General features: G+C 42.3%; 1 protein-coding gene and 1 long non-coding RNA gene across 2 annotated transcripts; one reads left to right on the top strand and one right to left on the bottom strand.

Annotated features, from left to right (window-relative positions):
* Positions 1 to 2,536: 2,536 nt before the first annotated feature.
* Positions 2,537 to 10,971, top strand: LOC135486684 (uncharacterized). The gene is made up of 3 exons (XR_010446737.1): positions 2,537 to 3,841; positions 6,341 to 6,415; positions 7,156 to 10,971. It is a non-coding gene; the product is annotated as an uncharacterized LOC135486684 (long non-coding RNA).
* Positions 10,972 to 15,760: 4,789 nt separating this feature from the next.
* Positions 15,761 to 19,424, bottom strand: LOC135486073 (uncharacterized). The gene is made up of 4 exons (XM_064768574.1): positions 19,382 to 19,424; positions 18,410 to 18,712; positions 18,095 to 18,211; positions 15,761 to 17,419 (listed from the first exon to the last, which is right to left on the bottom strand). The coding sequence occupies exons 2-4, from the start codon at positions 18,710 to 18,712 to the stop codon at positions 15,761 to 15,763; spliced, it is 2,079 nt and encodes a 692-aa protein (XP_064624644.1). The 5' UTR covers positions 19,382 to 19,424.
* Between the last annotated feature and the right edge of the window lie 285 nt (positions 19,425 to 19,709).

Genomic DNA, 19,709 nt, shown 5'->3' with positions numbered 1-19,709 from the left:
ATTTAATTTCTAACGTTACTGAAGTTTTATTAAAGGTTAAACACGAAATTAACTGCATTTAGGGACTTATTGCTGCTATCTACATGCAACCCCCAATAGATTGATTGGAGTACGCTATTTTGCACAATGCATTGAGACCAGTGACAGCAGGTCCTGTTCCAAATAAGGGCCTCACATATTAGGCATATCACCTACCCACTCCCGTACCCAATGCCACTGTCGGACCAAAGCCAGGCGCATGGAGAGATGCAGAACGCAATTCAAACTGACAACATCAGTCAGTAAAGAATAAATCAAAGAGCAAGCGCTGGCCACTGTACATATTTTGTCCATCCTGGCATAACTGTTTATTGATACCCTGACTGCATGTTCCGGTAGGCCACTCTGTGGAATTTGCCTTATCACTCAGGTCAGTGTTTCTCGAATAGAACTAAAATAGAACAGGCTAATCATTAATCTCCCTGCTAATACCCTGCACCATGGACCAGGTTGTATAGCACTACATACGTGCTGGAAGCTAATACTGATATGGCAGGGATAATATGCGTGAAGTTTGTGTATGCTTTTGAGAATGAGCGGAGCTCTCCAGTCGACGTGCTCTCCACAAAGTTGTTATTTATTCCAAAACCACCAAGATATTCGACGTATGACACCCTCAGTGACACTCTTACTTGTGATCCACACCTACGAAACCAAAAGTTGCAAGAATTCGACGCATTTTCTAGGCCCAATTTTGAAACAAAAATCGCCTCCTATTTAGCGGCCACAACGCGCATTATAGTATAGATTGCTAAGCCTAACCAACACCCTTCCTTTGATGCTATTGCTAACCCTAACCAACACCCTTCCTTTGATGCTATTGCTAACCCTAACCAACACCCTTCCTTTGATGCTATTGCTAACCCTAACCAACACCCTTCCTTTAATGGTATTGCTAAGCCTAACCCTACACCGTTCCTTAAATGCTATTGCTAACCCTCACCAACACCCTTCCTTTAATGCTATTGCTAACCCTCACCAACATCCTTCCTTTGATGCTATTGCTAACCCTAACCAACACCCTTCCTTTGATGCTATTGCTAACCCTAACCAACACCCTTCCTTTGATGCTATTGCTAACCCTAACCAACACCCTTCCTTTAATGCTATTGCTAACCCTAACCAACACCCTTCCATTAATGGTATTGCTAAGCCTAACCCTACACCGTTCCTTAAATGCTATTGCTAACCCTCACCAACACCCTTCCTTTAATGCTATTGCTAACCCTCACCAACATCCTTCCTTTAGGGGTAGTATCATGAGGGCACTAGGTTAGGGTTAGGGGTTGTATTATGGTGGCTCTAAGTTTAGGGGTAGGGTAGTATGGTTAGGGTTAGGGGTTGGGGAGGGGTAGTATGGTTGGGGGTGGGGGTAGGGTAGTATGGTTAGGGTTAGGGGTTGGGGAGGGGTAGTATGGTTAGGGTTGGGGGTGGGGGTAGGGGTAGAGGGGTAGTATGGTCAGGGTTAGGGGTTGGGGTAGTGGTAGTATCATGGGGGTGCTAAGGTTACAGGGTTAGAGTTGGTAAGGGTTAGGTTTGTGTTATTTCCCATTTTATTATAATTATTTTATTTTATTTTTAATTATGTATTTATTTGGCCATTTACTTTAATTCTTGATATATATTTTGTAAAATGTAATTATTAATTTTTTTAATTTTTTTATATATATATTATATTATATATAATATATATATAATATATATTATACATATTTGTATATATACACGTTCACCATCAGTTAGGTGTTCTTACATTTTTTACCGAGCTAAGTGCCTTTTGTTGTTAGCCAGCATAAGCGTATGTTAGGGCACTAACATTGGAATGGCCAAGACGGGGTCAGTCGTTCTCCGCGAGAGGGCGTACTTTACAAATTAACGACGATTTCCCTTGCGTTTGGACACTGTCTTGTCGCTGCTTTTCGTGCTTTTGCCGCGGTTATACTAGCAAGAGTAGTTTGTGCCTTTTCATTTTATTTGTTCCGAAATACTAGCGTTGGGATTGCTGTTCGCCATCATGTAATCGGTAAATATTATTGCTTTACGGTCTGGATGATTTAGGGAAAAGTATTGTAGAAGACGAACAAGTTTTTTTCGTTGATTCTGTGAGAAAAAGACGCTTACTCGTAGGCCTACCGGTACCACAGAGTACAGACCTTTGCGTTTGCATCATCATTCATGCAATCAATGCATGGCGTGTGTGTCATTGACACTGTCGAGTGTGTGCAGACTTAAAGGCGTTCAGGCTATACAGGCTACATCATGTCTGTGTAAGCCTAGTGTAACTCTCAGCTCAGTCTTACTCTGTGGCTGTTAAAACTTGACTTGCCAAACTCAGAAATGCAGCGCCACTCGCTGACAAAGATAGAACAACTCGACATTTTTTTCACCGCTGCGCATGCGTACCAGCCATCCGGAAACTAATAATGGCAGCAATCTGAACTTGTTTTGTGTAAGTTTTTGAGAGTTCAAAAAGTTCTTTAAGGCTCATGGTTTAAGATAATTTAGCAATCTGATAACTATTACGTGTTAAGAAACAGACGTACCACAGTTATAACCAGTTTACCTGTGTGAATTTGCTTTCACTGCGTGTAGAACAGTTGTTTTTCTCGTCCGTCGCCGCGAAAGATGACGGCTGGTACGCATGCGCAGCGAAAACCGGTGAAAAAAATGTCGAGTTGTTCTATCTTTGTCCGCGAGTGGCGCTGCATTTCTGAGTTTGGCAAGTCAAGTATTGGGTGTGCGTTCATCATGATATTGTATTGCCAACACGTCATGGATCTGGAGTGCATACTATATATCGGTACTAGGCCTAGGTCTATATCACCACTTAGGAAATAGACGAAGACGGAATCGGTGCGAAAACAAATCGAATGCGCACACTCGGAATACGTCAGAAGGCCTAGTAAGCTGACTTCGGACAGTGCCTAGAGAGACACGGCGATCCTTTGTTCAAGGGTCAGTGCAAACTTCTTTGAATTCGTCTATCAACGTAATGACGTAACTGGTGAAATAACGAGGAGTAGGCCTTGTGGTGAAACAATATTGCGCAATGTTATTTTGGTAGAAGGTTGTGGCAGTGAAGGGACTGTGTGCATGCACTTGAGGGAGTGTGTTCATCCAGATAGGCCTGTTTGAAGAAGAGGAATCGGCTCCAAAACAATTTAAACAATGAGTGCGCACACCCAGAACATGTCACTCGTCAGAAGGCCTTAGCTGACTTTAGACAATGCCTAGGGACACCACGCTCTTGTCAGCACCAAAACAGACTTCTTCGAATTCGTCTATTTATAGGACATTTGCAGTATTGCCAGATACGCCGGCACCACCTAGGGTCGCCAAAACAAACCATGTTTACAATAGATCTTCACAGAAAAGGATGCACATTGGCTCGAGACCACATTCGAAAGTCGGTCACTCGGGTCAGCGGGTAGCACGTGTGCACAGCATGATGCACTGTCAAGATGTTTTACTATTTGTAATACAATTTTTTTAAGGATATTTGATTGACGGGACGCAATAGCATCGGCCAGCATCACCATGGCAATGACGGCATGAAAGAGGCTCGGCACCTCCAGCACATATCGTTTAAGATATATTTCAAATCAGTTGAAAAATTTTTTTTCTACCACTTAATACATGTATTTCTTTTTGTTTTGTAGATTATGATTGCATTGGGTTACCAAATCTTGGTAACTCATGTTTTTTAAATGTGACATTGCAGGCCCTCCGTGCCACCCCTGGGGTTTTTAATGCCACTTGTGCCCACACTCAGTCAGTCAGTGTTTTGAAGAATGTAAAATCCGTAAGTATTTACTAAAATTTTAATACAGCCTTTTATTTTACAATAAAATACTGTTACTACTGTTGTCCATTCATGATAAATTATTTGTCCGCATCGTTTTTGGGCTATGGATGATGGAGTGGACTGGATGGTCAAACTTTTTCAATACAAATTTTTGATTTAATTGATCTGTTATCGCTTGGAATTGAAAGTCATGGCATCGGTCGTTTTTTTTAAAAAACTGCTTGTCATTTTTTGGCATGTGATATTTGACCCTTTATATCCTAACCGGCCGATATTCGGCCACTGATTTTTGTCTAGTTTCCTAGCCTAGCGGTTTATGCCTGTTTCGCCTATTCCTGTTTCGCCTACAAAATTCCTGTTTCGGCTATTCCTGATTCGCCTATTCCTGTTCCGCCTATTCCTGTTCCGCCTATTCCTTTTTCGCCTATTTCCTGTTTGGCCTATTTCCTGTTTGGCCTATTTCCTGTTTCGCCTATTCCTGTTTCGCCTACTTTCCGGTACCCCTACAATAAATCGACTCTCCCACGGGGAACCTTAGGGATGCATGTCCATTTTATGGGGAAAATGTGAGGGGACAATTGGATGATGTTAACGATGTGATGACAATTTGACTAATCAAATGCCATCAACTTTGTTAACAAACCATGCCATGACCGTTTTGAAAGAGTCACCTTGAAAGCGGGGACAGTCCGGGACTTATTTGACCATAGGACCATACTGACACACAGTAAAAACTAATAGATTAAGTAGAGTAAAGCAGTCGTTTATTTTATGAAAACTGAATTCATGAGTTTTTGATAAAAATACATAATATTGTACATTCTCATAATTATTTGATCAAAATCAGCTGTAAAACCCATGTCATAATATACATGTAGGTACAGCACATATAAAGTCAAACAAGGTGGAAAATACATATCATGATATTATGTCAGACAAGGTAACTGATGGCATCAACGTAACTCATTATGTCCCTCTCTCCATTGACGTATTGTTCTTTGAGGCGTAACATGCGTTCGTCAATGCGTACATATGTGGCTCTCCTCGGGTTTGGTCGGTCAGTAAGGGACGGTTCATATTCCTACGTCTGTGGGGAGGTTAGCAATACATTTGAATAGGCGAAACAGGAATAGGCTAAACAGGAATTAGGCGAAACAGGAATAGGCGAAACAGGAATTAGGCAAAACAGGAATAGGCGAAACAGGAATAGGCGGAACAGGAATAGACGAAACAGGAATTAGGCGAAACAGGAATAGGCGAAACAGGAATAGGCGGAACAGGAATAGGCGAAACAGGAATAGGCGAAACAGGAATAGGCGGAACAGGAATAGGCGAAACAGGAATACACCAGCCTAGCTGCCTGCCAGTATGTACCTAATCTCAAGCAACACCATCGCCATCATGAAACTAAGGCTGGTTTTCGGGCGGTTTAGGGATATGGCGGTGCAATATACTTGTTTTCATCCGTTTGATGAAATAATACTAGTGAAATTAATTAGCTGTCTTGTACATGGGGGGAGGGGGGGGCATTTGGAGGTCGTTTGGGGTGAAAATTGCTGAAATACTGGGAAACACAAAAAAAATTTCAAGGATTTAAAGAGTTAAAACAGAATAAAATCTTTTTTCATCCGACTCTGAGTTGGGCTTTGTGCTGGGTCAAACTTCTTTTTTTAATACTGTATGATGTATGGTTACAGGAAAATTCGTCCCCGGATAATTCGTCCCCGGAAAATTCGTCCCCGCAAATTCGTTCCCGGATAATTCGTCCCCAAGGAAAATTCATCCCCGAGGATAATTCGTCCCCGGAAAATTTGTCCCCGAGGATAATTCGTCCCCGGAAAATTTGTCCCCGAGGATAATTCGTCCCTGGAAAGTTCGTTCCCGAGGATAATTCGTCCCCAGAAAATTTTACAAAGTTGAAAGTTTCTGACTTTAATTTCTAAGACTCATAAGTCTTGACGAATGGACTGTAGTAATAACTACTACTTTTGATTTTTCTCATTCTGTGTAACATCTCTCTTTACTACCATACTAGCTAGTTACCTACCCCACTATTTTTATAGTAGGTAGAAGTAGGCAGGCGAAATATTTTATTGAAGAATTTAGAGCTTTTCTTTCATTCTGACCAGTAAAAATACTTATTTGAAAAATAAAATTATTTTGCCTGCCTACCTCTACCTACTATGAAAAGAGTGGAGTAGGTAACTAGCTAGTAGGGTAGTAAAGAGAGATATAATGAAGGAGAAAAGTTGAAAGTAGTAAGTATATTACTAGAAAGTAATGTCAGAAACTTTCAACTTTTGTTTAATTTTCCGGGGACGAATTATCTTCGAGGACGAGTTTTACTTCTCGTGCGACATGTATGTAAAGGCAAAAAAGGTTTGACTGTCATTGTCTTCACTTAGACAGCCGCAGAAACGTTTCTTATGTCTTTCTGAATGATGAATATGATTGTCGAAATGTTTTCAAAGGATTCGAATTGTTATTTTTTTGCAGAGTGTGTGATAAACATGTGTAAAGAAACCTTTCGTAAGATGCCAGAAGAGCTTTACAACAATCTTGGACTGGGAGGTAAGAAACATGCAATTTTTAAATTGCCTTTTAACCATTCATGTCTTCTCCATCATTTCATCTTCCGACTTCGTCGTGGACAATTTGCACAGCAAACAGCAATTAGATAACTTTCATTTGACAAATGTTATGTTATTTCATATTGAGGCCATCATAAACTTCTTGTAGGATGAGTTGCCGCAGACAGAGATGAAAACCATGATGAATGTTTGTGAGCAAGAGGTGGGTCTGAAATTTGACAAATGGTCAGCCTTATTGACAGCACATGACAGGCGAGAAACTTGAAGCGAATTGGGTTAAACTGACCGGCTGCAACCAAATACAGTGCCTAGAGATGATTTTGAATCACTTCATGCATTGTCCTGTGGATAGTCATGAAACAATAAAAGACCTACGTACAGAGATGGGTACATTTTCAGACATATGGAGTAATTTGTGCTCAGAGGAACGCTGAGGCACAACGTTTTAAGCATCAACATTGTGATCGGGAGGTCCTGGGTTCGATACCCGGCATGTGCCACTTTGTAACTCTTACCTTCTGGATAGGCTGGGTAATGAAAGCTCTTTTAAAGCGCCATATAAAATTCCTTGTTATTATCGTTATTTGGGCTGATTTTGTTGGGAAACACGAAAATATGTCACTTGATTGTCCACTGCATTCTTATTATACACTTAATTTGTTATCAAAGTAAAGCATTATCATCACATCATAGATGAAATTTTATAATTTGATTTTCCAGGCTATGATTTGTTTAGTACAACAATGCGAGGGACTTAACAAAATTGAGGTGGATGTTCTTGAGGCAGTGTCGGTGCATGGAAGAAACGGAAACATTGGATTAAGGATTTATTTCATAGTGAATTACACAATCACAAATGGATTACACACGTTCTGGATAAGACTAGTTCCTGCTGCAACTGACATTTTTGCAGGTGCTCACTCGTAGGCGATACCTTGATGTCTTCCTTGGATTTTACATGATATTATGTCATTTTCGCCAACATCGGGTTTTGGCGCCAAGACGTTTGTTCCTAGAACGGTTGATTTAAATGCTGAATGTGGTCAGTTTTAATTTATATCGCAGGTGTCTACCCAAACAATTTTAGATGCTTTCTGCTGAATCTTCTACTACTACTGTTTTTACTGGGGTTTCATCGATGTTTTTTGGTGGAGTGTGACTCTAAAGTAATAGGCAGCTTGTTATGCCCCCGCCAATGCGTAAAGCATTGCGGAGGCATTATGTTTTACCAATGTCCGTCAGCCGGTAGGCGTCAGGCGTCTGTAAACTTTTCGTTTCCTCTCATTTTAACGAGAACGCTTTGAGTAATAACCATGTAACTTTTTATGTGGGTAAAAAAAGATAACGTGTACAGCGGGCATTACAGACTAATAACTCTTTCACGATGTCAACTAAACCTAGTCAGCTATGACACCAGCTACCCGGGGTTGTCTGAAAAACACTTCACTTTCCTAATACACCAACTCAATGTGCTCACCGGGGCATATGCTACGCCATGCGTTGCTCTTGTTATTGCAGTATTTTTGTTCTTCCTCTGGTTCACCTATAAACTATTTTTCCAATCTCCAATCATGTTTGATGCTTTAGCCATTTTGTTTCAGCTCTTAGATAGTAGAAAAACGTGTTATTCATTATTTCTGGTAGCACAAGTCCTGGCACGAAATACCTTTCCCGCCATAATATCACTATCAGTACCAAGACGTCACAGGGTAGGTCCTAACTCCAGGAAACGCCTTACTAGTGCACTGTTCCACGTGAAAAGGGTCACTGCTTGGAGAGCTAAATGGGTCAACATCAGAAAAGCGCGATAATTCAGTCTTTGGAATTTTTCCTTTTTTTGTGCAATTTGTTGATGGAAACTACTTATGTAGAACAGGAGGTGACTGGGCAGCGGACAGCTGGGTAATATTGCCCTTAACCCCTCGCCTCCCTAGAGGGGACGATATATCGTCCCTGTATTTTGTCTCGCGTAGGTGGTACGATATATCGTCCCTATACTAATGCTTTAGTATAGAACTCTCAGTACACGTTAGACGCTATTGTACAGTGTATTCATGTCCCTGGTGATCTGCAGAAGACTAGATTTAGTTTCATTCATAATCATAGTTTACAGAGGGCGCTGCAGTTTGATGGGCGCTTGTGCAGCGTCACAGTACAAGAACTGATCAGCATAAATTAATATTATGTTGTATTATTCGATCAATCAGTAATAGAATCAATCAAAGTTTATCAATCAAGTTACGTTGATCATTAACAGGTTGTAACTGCATCAATTACACTTCCATATACTTTGTTCAAATCAGAAAAATCAATCAATTAGAGCAAAATCAATCAAAAAATATTGATTATTACTGATTATTGATTACCTCTTACCTAATTGATACCCAGAAACAACGCCAATTGATAGCCAAGGTAATCAGCTTTACAAAAATGTATGGTTTTATTAGTCGTACTTCCACCTATCAAATCCCCGTGTCTTTTGCGCTTACACCTATGAATTGTCGTGTCTAAATAGACCCGTGTGTCAAATCCCCGTGTCTATTAGCCCCATCGAGCTCGATGGGGCTAATCGGGGGCTAATTTAGACCCGTGTTCAACATGGGTTTTTGATAGGTGGAATCTGAATAGACACGGCAATTGCAAGTTCTAAGATCCGGCGACAGATGGCGCGGTGTAGTTGCCTCGGTATTGCGCATGCGAAATTCCCCTCCAACAGGAAAGAAACACAGGAGAGCTCCCTACCTACAGCGCACCTGTCGCCGGGGCTATTAACCATTATCTAACACAACTGATAGGTGTAAGTGCGCCGCTGGTTTTTTGACACACGGCGAAGACACGGGTCTTGAAAAAACACGGGGTTTTATCATAGGTGGAACTATGACTATAAATCAAGGATGCATAATGAAGGAGGTACAATATTTAAAAGTATTTTTACGTTATTTTGCATAAAACTGGTAAAAAATCTCGGTACATCGCGTTACATAGGCCTCGGGAGCCAAAGGGTTAATAATGCCTAAGGTCCTTTAATAATTTTGGTACCAACCCAAGTGCTTGAAGTGGTTGGAATACCATAACCTATGCAGACACGTGAGGGCCATTTACACGGAACCAGTGATCTTGATCGATCCAGATCATTCTAGATTGGTTTGCTGCGTTTATCCTCTTGACTCCCAAAACTTGAAAATCACGGGATCCCAGGGTGGTCACGTGGTTGCGAAATTGGGTCTGACGTTCACGATGTATGGCGCCCGCATACAACCGCCAAAGTCCGGTGACGAGGCACCATCTACCCAGGCATGCTCTAACTGACCCTACTGTACATCAAACACGCTAAAACCAGCAATAAAATAGCGTCAAGCTCAAGGGAATAAAAATATTACTGAGACCGACCTGTCGGTCGTTGGGAAAAAAAACATTATTTCAAAATGACTGACTGGTCGGTCACCGGGATTCAAGAGGTTGACTGCGCACCATTGGTCATTCGCAAGAAACACATGTTTAAGTTTTGAATATAAAGTTAAAATAAAAGATTGAGGTGTGTCGTGTAATCAAGCAATGTGCGTATTCATTTACGCGACACTCGTTAATCATCTTCTGTAATAATTTGTTTGAGTAATCTTGGAAAGTTTTGAAAAATGGCGTCCATTACATTTACATTCTTCGCTCGTGCCTCATCTCAACTAGAGCCCTTTGACGAGAGAAAATGGCTTTTTCTTGCATTTATCTGAAAAAACTTGACTTTCCTGAGAAACGTGACAGTGCCCAAGTTGTAGGGTAATTACACATTTCTTCAAGTCCCAATATAACATTCATTGAGTTAAGTTGAAATCAGCATGACAGTGAACTGAATGGCTGCAAGAATTTCCAGCAAGTACTTGTACCGGTAATATTTTTGTCTGACAACAACCGTTTTTGGGCCTTTTGAGCTGATTTGACCTTATTATATATGAGAGTAGTAGACAGATCAAGTTGTTTGAAATGACTGACATAATTTTAAAAGCCCTTGTCCTGCAATTGCCACCGTGATAATGTATCTCAAGTGCCCAAGCCACATATGTACAAATGATAATCATGTTTGGCAAAATTAAATGTGTGGTGAATATTGAAAGTTCAAGTGTGAACACATTATGTAAAAGTGTGGAATTACACATTGAGAACTGTATAATCCCAGTAAATGATTTTTATACATATTGTATTATTGAAGTCATGAAGACTGTGAGTGTGAATTTTATCCTGATACTTAAAGGCAGAAAGGGAATTGAAGATAGTGACAAAAATTGTATTTTTTCCTAATGTTAAGTCGGGATCGTGGGATCATTGATTTCTGCCCGTTTCTAGTATTGTGAGAATGTATTTGGTCATTTGTTTTGATGCATGAATGAAGTAACCCGGATCGCAATTATTGAAAAATTTGTGTAGAAACTTCATTTGTAGTAGAGTGTGTTTATCTGTTACTTCTAATGCTTTTAAAGTCTTGAATAAGGGTTTGGTGTGGGGTATGAGCAGAGCAGATAATAATAATTAAATGACCTGAAATCTATCGCCTTGTCTTTTATCTTTTTCACTAGGCTAAAGTTCATTTCTGTGACTCTTCTTTGTATCACAGTGACATCTCTGTGAGACCACCTTGTTGTCTGTTAAAGACTGCACACCAAGACATGGCTCCATAAGCAATATCTCTTTGAGAACATCTTGGTGTCCGATTAGGACTGCATACCGAAGACTTCCCTCCATAAGGAACGCTCTAGACTCTACGAGAAAATATTGTTGACCGATTGGGACACCACACTGAAGACATGCCTACATACCTTTGAGACCACACCGAACACATGTCTCAATAAGGGACATCCATTTGAGAACCCCTTTTTGTCTGATCAGGACAGCACACCATAGTCTCCATAAGTGACATCTCAATGAGACCACCTTGTTGTCTGTTCGGTGCAGCACGCACACTGAAGATATGCGTCCATAAAGGACATCTCTATGAGACCATCTTGTTGTCTGATTGGACCAGGCATGTCTCCATAAGTGACATCTGTACGAGGACACCTTGTTGGCTGATTGTGACAGCACATTGAAGACTTGTCTCCATAAAAGACATCCATTCGAGAGTACACTGAAGACTTGCATCAAAAAGGGACATGTCTTTGAGACCATCTAGATGTCTGATTGAGACAAGACATGTCTTCATAAGTGACGTATGTATGAGGACACCTTGTTGGCATATTGAAGACCTGTCTCTATAAGTGGCATCCCTTCGACAGCTCACTAAAGACTTGCCTCAAAAAGGGACATCTTTGAGACCATCTAGTTGTCTGATTGAGACAAGACATGTCTTCATAAGTGACGTATGTATGAGGACACCTTGTTGGCTGATTGTGAGAGCACATTGAAGACCTGTCTCTATAAGTGGCATCCCTTCGAGAGCACACTGAAGACTTGCCTCAAAAAGGGACATGTCTTTGAGACCATCTAGTTGTCTGATTGAGACAAGACATGTCTTCATAAGTGATGTATGTATGAGGACACCTTGTTGGCTGATTGTGACAGCACATTGAAGACTTGTCTCCATAAAAGACATCCATTTGAGAGCACACTGAAAACTTGCCTCCAAAAGGGACATCTTGTATATACCATCTTGTATTCTGATTGAGACAAGACTATGTTTCCATAAGTGACATCTATATGAGGACACCTTGCTGATTGGGGCAGCACATCGAAGACTTGCCTCCAAAAGGGAATCTCTTTATGACAATCTTGTTGTCTGATTGAGACAAGACAGTCATGTGTCCATAAGTGACACCTTCATGCGACATTTTGTTGACTTATTGGGAGGGCACACTGAATACTTGTCTCTATAAATATCATCTCTATGAGACTATCTTGTTGATTGATTGGGTCAGCACACTGAAGACTTGTCTCCATCAGGAATATAACAGAAAAGAGGCGGCAGAAAGGGCTCTTTAGATAATGGCTGAAATTACAGCCAAAATCATCACGAATGTTTCCATTTCATCATATTTTGTTGGTAGGGCATAGATCTCAACATTATTTAGCATTCGGTGCAAATCGACTATGTTTGGAGGGTTCAAATGGACCCTTTCAATATTGGGCAGGGTACTTTTTGGGGCTATTTTCAAAAAATTTCAATTAAAAAACAAATTTACCATGCGATGGACATTTATTCCAGTTTTATATGAATAAATGATTGTTCCAGATCATTTCCAAAAAAAAAGTATATTTGCCATATTCGACTGATAAATCAGGCAATAAGCGTTGGGGTCTAGAACAGTTAAAGTGAACCGAAAAACCTAAAATTATGAATTAAAGGTTTTTTTATCTGTTTTTGGTATGAGGGGATTACAAATGATGAAACGCACTAAAACTAAGATGTTCAGTGTGAATTACAGAAAATATAAGGGTTAGATCGGTCAAAAAGGGCCAAAATAAGACCTAATGCAATACGCCTAAGAATTGCCTAAAATCACCTCATCCACTGGGACAATTTCCTGATATATTCCGAATTCTGCACTGATCTAATTCAAAACCAACGGTCTTTAACATTTTTCTCGGTTGTTGGTGGTGCCGAACGAGTTGAAAATGCCATTTTCTGAAGGACAGTCACAATTTTGTCTTCCACATCATTTGTTTTTGTTACAAAATAACAAGTGGTTTTTGCATTCAAACCAGTTTTCCATGCATAAAGGAACACTACATATCTCCTTTGTAACAGAAAAACAATAGACCTTGGGATAAATCACAAATGAAATTGAAATCAGAGAAAGTGTAAAAACAGACAAGGAGGAAGGATGTGACAAAGTTAAAGTGTCCTTAGCTTAAGTGACTTTATGATATCATATGAACAAACTTTTATTTCAATATAAAGCCATGTTTCATGTAATATTATTATATTTCCTACCTTTACCGAACCATCAATGCAGTTTTTGAGCAACTGGTGAGGTTATCAGGGTTAGGGTTAGTGTTGGAACACACAAAGTTCACAATACACAGAAAAGTCAGAAGTGGGCGTGATCAGGGCAGCACCGTGATTCTAACATTTTCTGCTCATTAAATCAGACATTCTCGGATTTCTACCAGCTAGCCCAAGACATTGCGATGATGTAGGCTCTGGTCAAGGTTTAATATCGATTGATGCAAATTTTATGTTATGTTTTGTCTTGTTCTCATGTTCAATCTCCCTCGTTTGAAAAAGCCGGCTGACATGTCATGTCTGTGTTTATACACGTGCATTTATTTACACCTTAAATACACAGTCTCAAGGCAGCTAGTGCGCGCGCAGCTAACACGCGCACATGAGCCTGCGGCGCCTAACGGCCAACCCTAAAACCAGCTACTGCTTTTAGCGTTATTCCAATGTTAGTGCCCTCACAAACGTTGGTCCCAATGAAGTGCATGGATCTATAGTACCGATATATATAGTATGCACGCCATGACGTGTTGGCAATACAATATCATGATGGACGCACACTCCACAGAGAGTAAGACTGAGCTGAGAGTGACACTAGGCTTACACATACACAGACATGATGAAGCCTGTAGCCTGAACGCCTAGACTGCAGTCTTAAGTCTGCACACACTCGACAGTGTCAATGACACACACGCCATGCATCGATTGCATGAATGATGGTCTGTACTCTGTCACTGTGGTACCGGGCGGTAGGCCTACGAGTAAGCGTCTTTTTCTCACAGAATCAACGAAAAAAACTTGTTCGTCTTCTACAATACTTTTCCCTAAATCATCCAGACCGTAAAGCAATAATATTTACCGATTGCATGATGGCGAACAGCAATCCCAACGCTAGTATTTCGGAACAAACTACTCATGCTAGTATAACCGCGGCAAAAGCACGAAAAGCAGCGACAAGACAGTGTCCAAACGCAAGGGAAATCGTCGTTAATTTGTAAAGTACGCCCTCTCGCGGAGAACGACTGACCCCGTCTTGGCCATTCCAATGTTAGTGCCCTAACAAACGTTTACGAAAACGTCGCGTCTCGTCACGTTACAGTAATGTAAAATGCATGGTGACGTGACGACAGCCAACACTACGTCATGTAAACGTTGTTCCCAATCTAGTGCATGAATCTATAGGCCTAGGTCTATATTATATATCACCACTTAGGAAATAGACGTATTCGAAGAAGACGGAATCGGTGCCAAAACAAATCGAATGCGCACACTCGGAATATGTCAGAAGGCCTAGTAAGCCGACTTCGGACAGTGCCTAGAGAGACACGGCGATCCTTTGTTCAAGGGTCAGTGCAAACTTCTTCGAATTCGTCTTATCAACGTAATGACGTAACTGGTGAAATAACGAGGCGTAGGCCTAGTGGTGAAACAATATTGCGCAATGTTATTTTGGTAGAAGGTTGTGGCAGTGAAGGGACTGTGTGCATGCACTTGAGGGAGTGTGTTCATCCAGATAGGCCTGTTTGAAGAAGAGGAATCGGCTCCAAAACAATTTAAACAATGAGTGCGCACACCCAGAACATGTCACTCGTCAGAAGGCCTTAGCTGACTTTGGACAATGCCTAGGGACACCACGCTCTGAACACATCCTAAGCGTCTTCCATTATCTCGCTGAAAGTATTGGGAGGAAAACCTGAATATCAACCTGATACTCAGGGGCGAGAAAATAAAAGACCGCAAAGGGGGGGGTGGGGTGGGCAAAAGGATCCTCCGATCCCCACAGCCCAAAGTTCCAAAAGACAACGTAAGCTAATAAAATTGGGGCCGAGGCGACTAACATGGCACCCAACGGCCATACGCTCAATCCCCGTAGAATACGGGGCAAAAGCTTCTGCCCAGAGATCCTAGAAAGCGAAATACGAAGTGGTCTCTCCTTGGCCCGGGAGCTCAATTTATACTACGCTCGACAATAGAAGACGCTTATGGTGTGAACACATCCTAAGCGTCTTCCATTATCTCGCTGAAAGTATTGGGAGGAAAACCTGAATATCAACCTGATATGGATTCCCGAAAACATTCCATATCACCATTCCAGCTTTTTCCCCCAATACCCCATCACCCCATCACCCATCACCCCACAACACCCAAAACCATGAACAGCAAATGGATGTCCACAGGCAAAGCTCATGGTATCATGGGATGGCAGGAACGACAACTTACATAGACTGAAGAAGAAACTTTTATAATATCCGCTTTAATTACAGAAAATATAAACCTTCAACCCATTTGACAAGAGTTTATCAATTACAAACGCTACCTTAAAAGTGATACAATTATGGACACACTCGACAGAAATGGATTATCAGAACCAAGACCAATACATTAACAAAACGACACCTAGATTGCATGATTCAAAGTGTTAAATGTTGCATAGCGTTGGTAATCAGATTCAATCTTTCCCGACAAAGCTGGTGACGAAGCTAACCTCTGAGCCAACTGCGCCGGCTCTTTCAAAGAATCCTCACGACTGTAATAACTGCATGAAGATTCTTTGAACCAACCAACATGCCTCATAGTCTGGGAATTGGAGTCAGCCGCCCCGGACAACTTCAACGTTATGGCACAACCCGACCTGAGACTATGAGGTGTCTCCCCCTCGTAGATATTGAGCGTCGTCAAATACTCCAACAAGCGGGAATACATCACTGCATATGAGACACATTGATCTAATACCTTACCCGAGTCACTTACTAGCCTAAAGAGATAACCTAGCGAAAGATCTACCCCAGCGCTTTTGGCCCAAGCTGAGTAGCGCTCCAGTGCGCTTACGGGGCATAGAGCAGCTGCTGGAACTGCCAACAACATTGACACACATTTGCCTGAAAATCTTTGCAACGTTTTGATATTGATCTGCTGGCACGACAGGATATAATCACGCAAAGCCCCAAAGCTAACTTTCTTATAGTCCGGGAGAATATAAGCTAATCTAGCTGAATCAACCATAAACCCCAAATATTTGAGATACGTCCCAAAGTCGAGCTTACACTTGTGAATTGCAAATGTGTAACCCAATCTCGTTAATAGCTGCAACAAAGCATAAGCAATTACCTCTATTGGAAGATGCTTTACGCTAGAAGTAGAGAACACTGCCTCTACGGCTAATCTATCATCGATATACTGAGCATTGCGAATGCCAAATGTGCGCAAATACGTTGTTGCAACCATCCCAACCATTTGATAGATATAAGCGGAAGACTTCCACCCGAACGGCAAAGATCTACAGCGGAAAACCCAACCCCCAAACTGTACGCCAAAGTAAGATGAACTGGAAGGGGACAGGAGAACATGATCATACCCGGATTTCTCATCCGTTGAGACCATTCTCGCATTTTCATCAACTAGCCTATAAACATGTTTAAGCGTTTCCAATTGAAACGGAGAATCCTTAATCCATAAATTTAAGTATCGGTTGTCTATGCAAAGCCGTGGTTTTGTAGGCTCGACAGTAAGCGGCATGATGATGGATGGTAATTGACACTCGCCCACCCGACCAACTAATTCCATTGCCCCCGTTTTAACACGCTGCTGAAGCTCCGAGGCTATAAACTCCCCAAACTGCTGACAACTGTTGGAATTCGGGTAGTATCGAGAAGGCGGGGTATCCGAGTCAAACGATTCACCTTTAAAGTTGCCCTTAAATGGCCTGAAAAAATCATCCACATTAACACCGTCTGTTAGCCATGATAATACTTGGCTAGAAACAGGACAAGTATCAGAAACATGGCCAATGACTTCCCGCCATTGATCTAAATTTTGATGAACTTGACCTGCTACAAAATGATCAGGGTTTCGTAGTGGCAGCTCGTTCAAATCAAAACATACACCGTCATTTATAACGCTTTCAAAATCCGGGCATTGGTGGGTGGAAAGCCGAGGTTCACGCCCATCCAGAGTTGTCCACTGCGGCGACAGATGCTTGGATGCTACTGCTCTCTGCGGATCAAACGGAATCTGGAATTCCCAATCCTGGATTTCGTAACCCAAAATGTCCATACCCTAAAACAAAGAGAGCAGTAGCTTTAAAAGTCGCAGCAGACAAATCCGACGGACGCGAAGCCCGGCCCCCCACCCACGTGAAGATGTAAATCTCCACTAGAGCAGAATGCTCCGGGAGGGGACCTACTTCGTTTTTGCCATCTTCGATGCCTCTTTCATTTTATCGCAATCACGATAAAAATGATCTGGTGAGTTACAAAAATAACATTGATAATTATTTGGAGGAGAGGAATCCGTTCCCCTACCCCTGCCGCGCCGGGCACCTCTTGACGCCCCACCCCTATAGGAATCAAAGAGCGGATTCATCATCTGCTGCAAAGATGCAACCGCAGCAACCTGGCTATACAAATCCGTTAAAGGTGACCTATGTTGAATGGACGGGCTTGGGTTTGGGCTCTCTTCAGGTTTCACGGTTTCAATCGGCTTCGGTTCGACTACCTTTTTTAGCGACTTGCTAATGGCCTTGGTGATAAGCTCACCCGTACCACCACCCAACACCGTCAAGATAACATTAGCAATGTCCACCTTTCCTTGGTAACGCCTTGCCTGACGATATAAATCGTCGAACAACTCCATGTCCTTATGCGAAACAGAAGTAGCAGCCGCCGCTAAATCCTCCAGGTACAGCAACATCAACGACTCATTGGGCTCTTCATGTAATGCCAAGGACCTCACCTTCGCCTTTGCCTTCTGCACTGGATCAGCTACGGTCGCCTGGCACGCTATCCTCTGCACCTTCCTCGGTGGCTCACTTACATCATCCGAAACACCCGGTGGAGTGATGGGCGGGTCCTGAAATAGCAAAACCATTGTTATAACACAAGCACCGAAACATAACATTCTACCCATCCGAAATCATACCACCCAGAGCACACCAGCCGCATCTTATACCACATGCTCACATAACCATTTCCAGAGACCATGAACATAGCCGACAGATAATCACCCACTTTAACCGCACAACCGATAGGACTGAAGCTATTGACTTACCCTAAGGGGCTGCCCTACTGGCTGGCCGATTTCGTTCGCTAGCACAATTGCATGGTGCAATAAAGCCACTCCAGCTCCACTTTGTTTGCCGAGGGCGGCAAGGACGTCTCCGATGTTTTCTCCGGTGAGTTTCTTGAAGGCTGTGGCGATACCATCGGAATCCAGATTCTCCAAAGGTTGATCCTTGTCCATCCTAGCCAACTCTCTGGGCTCATCAGGGCTACCATTGAACCGTGCGAACAGCGGCAGCAAACTTTTCCCCACCAGGGAATGCTTTTTCTTTAGGGTAGTCGGCTGAACCATCTGCAACACAAGAAATAATACATTACAAAACAAACCCCTGATATTTGAGCACTCAACAACCGCATTCTGCTATACTGGAGCCGCATATGGCTTGACACAAACTTTGACACGTTTATACCCCACGCGCCGATAGAGCATCCACGAACTATACTTCCATACATGGCACCCCCATGGGCAACAACTATGCAAGCCACACTGCACCCCCACGGGCCTGCCGATACCTACGGAACTACAATTTGAGCTTTACACAGCGTACCCCAACAGGCCCGTTGATACCAACGGACCAACAACTCAAGCTTACACATTGCACCCCTACGGGCTTGCTGGTACCCACGGACCAACAATTTAAGCTTTACACATTGCACCCCTACGGGCTTGTTGATACCCACGGACCAACAATTTAAGCTTTACACATTGCACTCCTACGGGCTTGTTGATACCCACGGACCAACAATTTAAGCAGAGACAAACAGAACATATAAAACATAGACATAAACGAGAAATACGGGAAAAGACGAACACCAAATCCAAGAGAAGCAAGATCCGAAAGCACAGAAGCATAGTAGAGGCCAGAGCACGTAGGCCACAAAGCGGAGACTACACAGTAGGCGTAGCCGAAATACGGACAAAGGAAATCGAGAGCACAAAAGCGGCAGAAATTCTACTTACACCGAAGAATACCAAAGGAATAAAGCCCGGTCCGAGTGCGACGAAAGCGAAATACGAAGTGGTCTCTCCTTGGCCCCGGAGCTCAATTTATACTACGCTCGACAATAGAAGACGCTTATGGTGTGGTCAGCACCAAAACAAACTTCTTCGAATTCGTCTATTTATAGGACCTTTGCAGTATTGCCAGATACGCCGGCACCACCTAGGGTCGCCAAAACAAACCATGTTTACAATAGATCTTCACAGAAAAGGATTCACATTGGCTCGAGACGACATTCGAAAGTCGGTCAGCGGGTAGCACGTGTGCACAGCATGATGCACTGTCAAG

Source organism: Lineus longissimus, chromosome 4 (genome assembly GCF_910592395.1).
Source record: "Lineus longissimus chromosome 4, tnLinLong1.2, whole genome shotgun sequence".
Classification (NCBI taxonomy): Eukaryota; Metazoa; Nemertea; class Pilidiophora; order Heteronemertea; family Lineidae; genus Lineus; species Lineus longissimus.
Note: the sequence above shows the minus strand (reverse complement) of the source record. Positions and strands in the feature narration are given on the sequence as shown.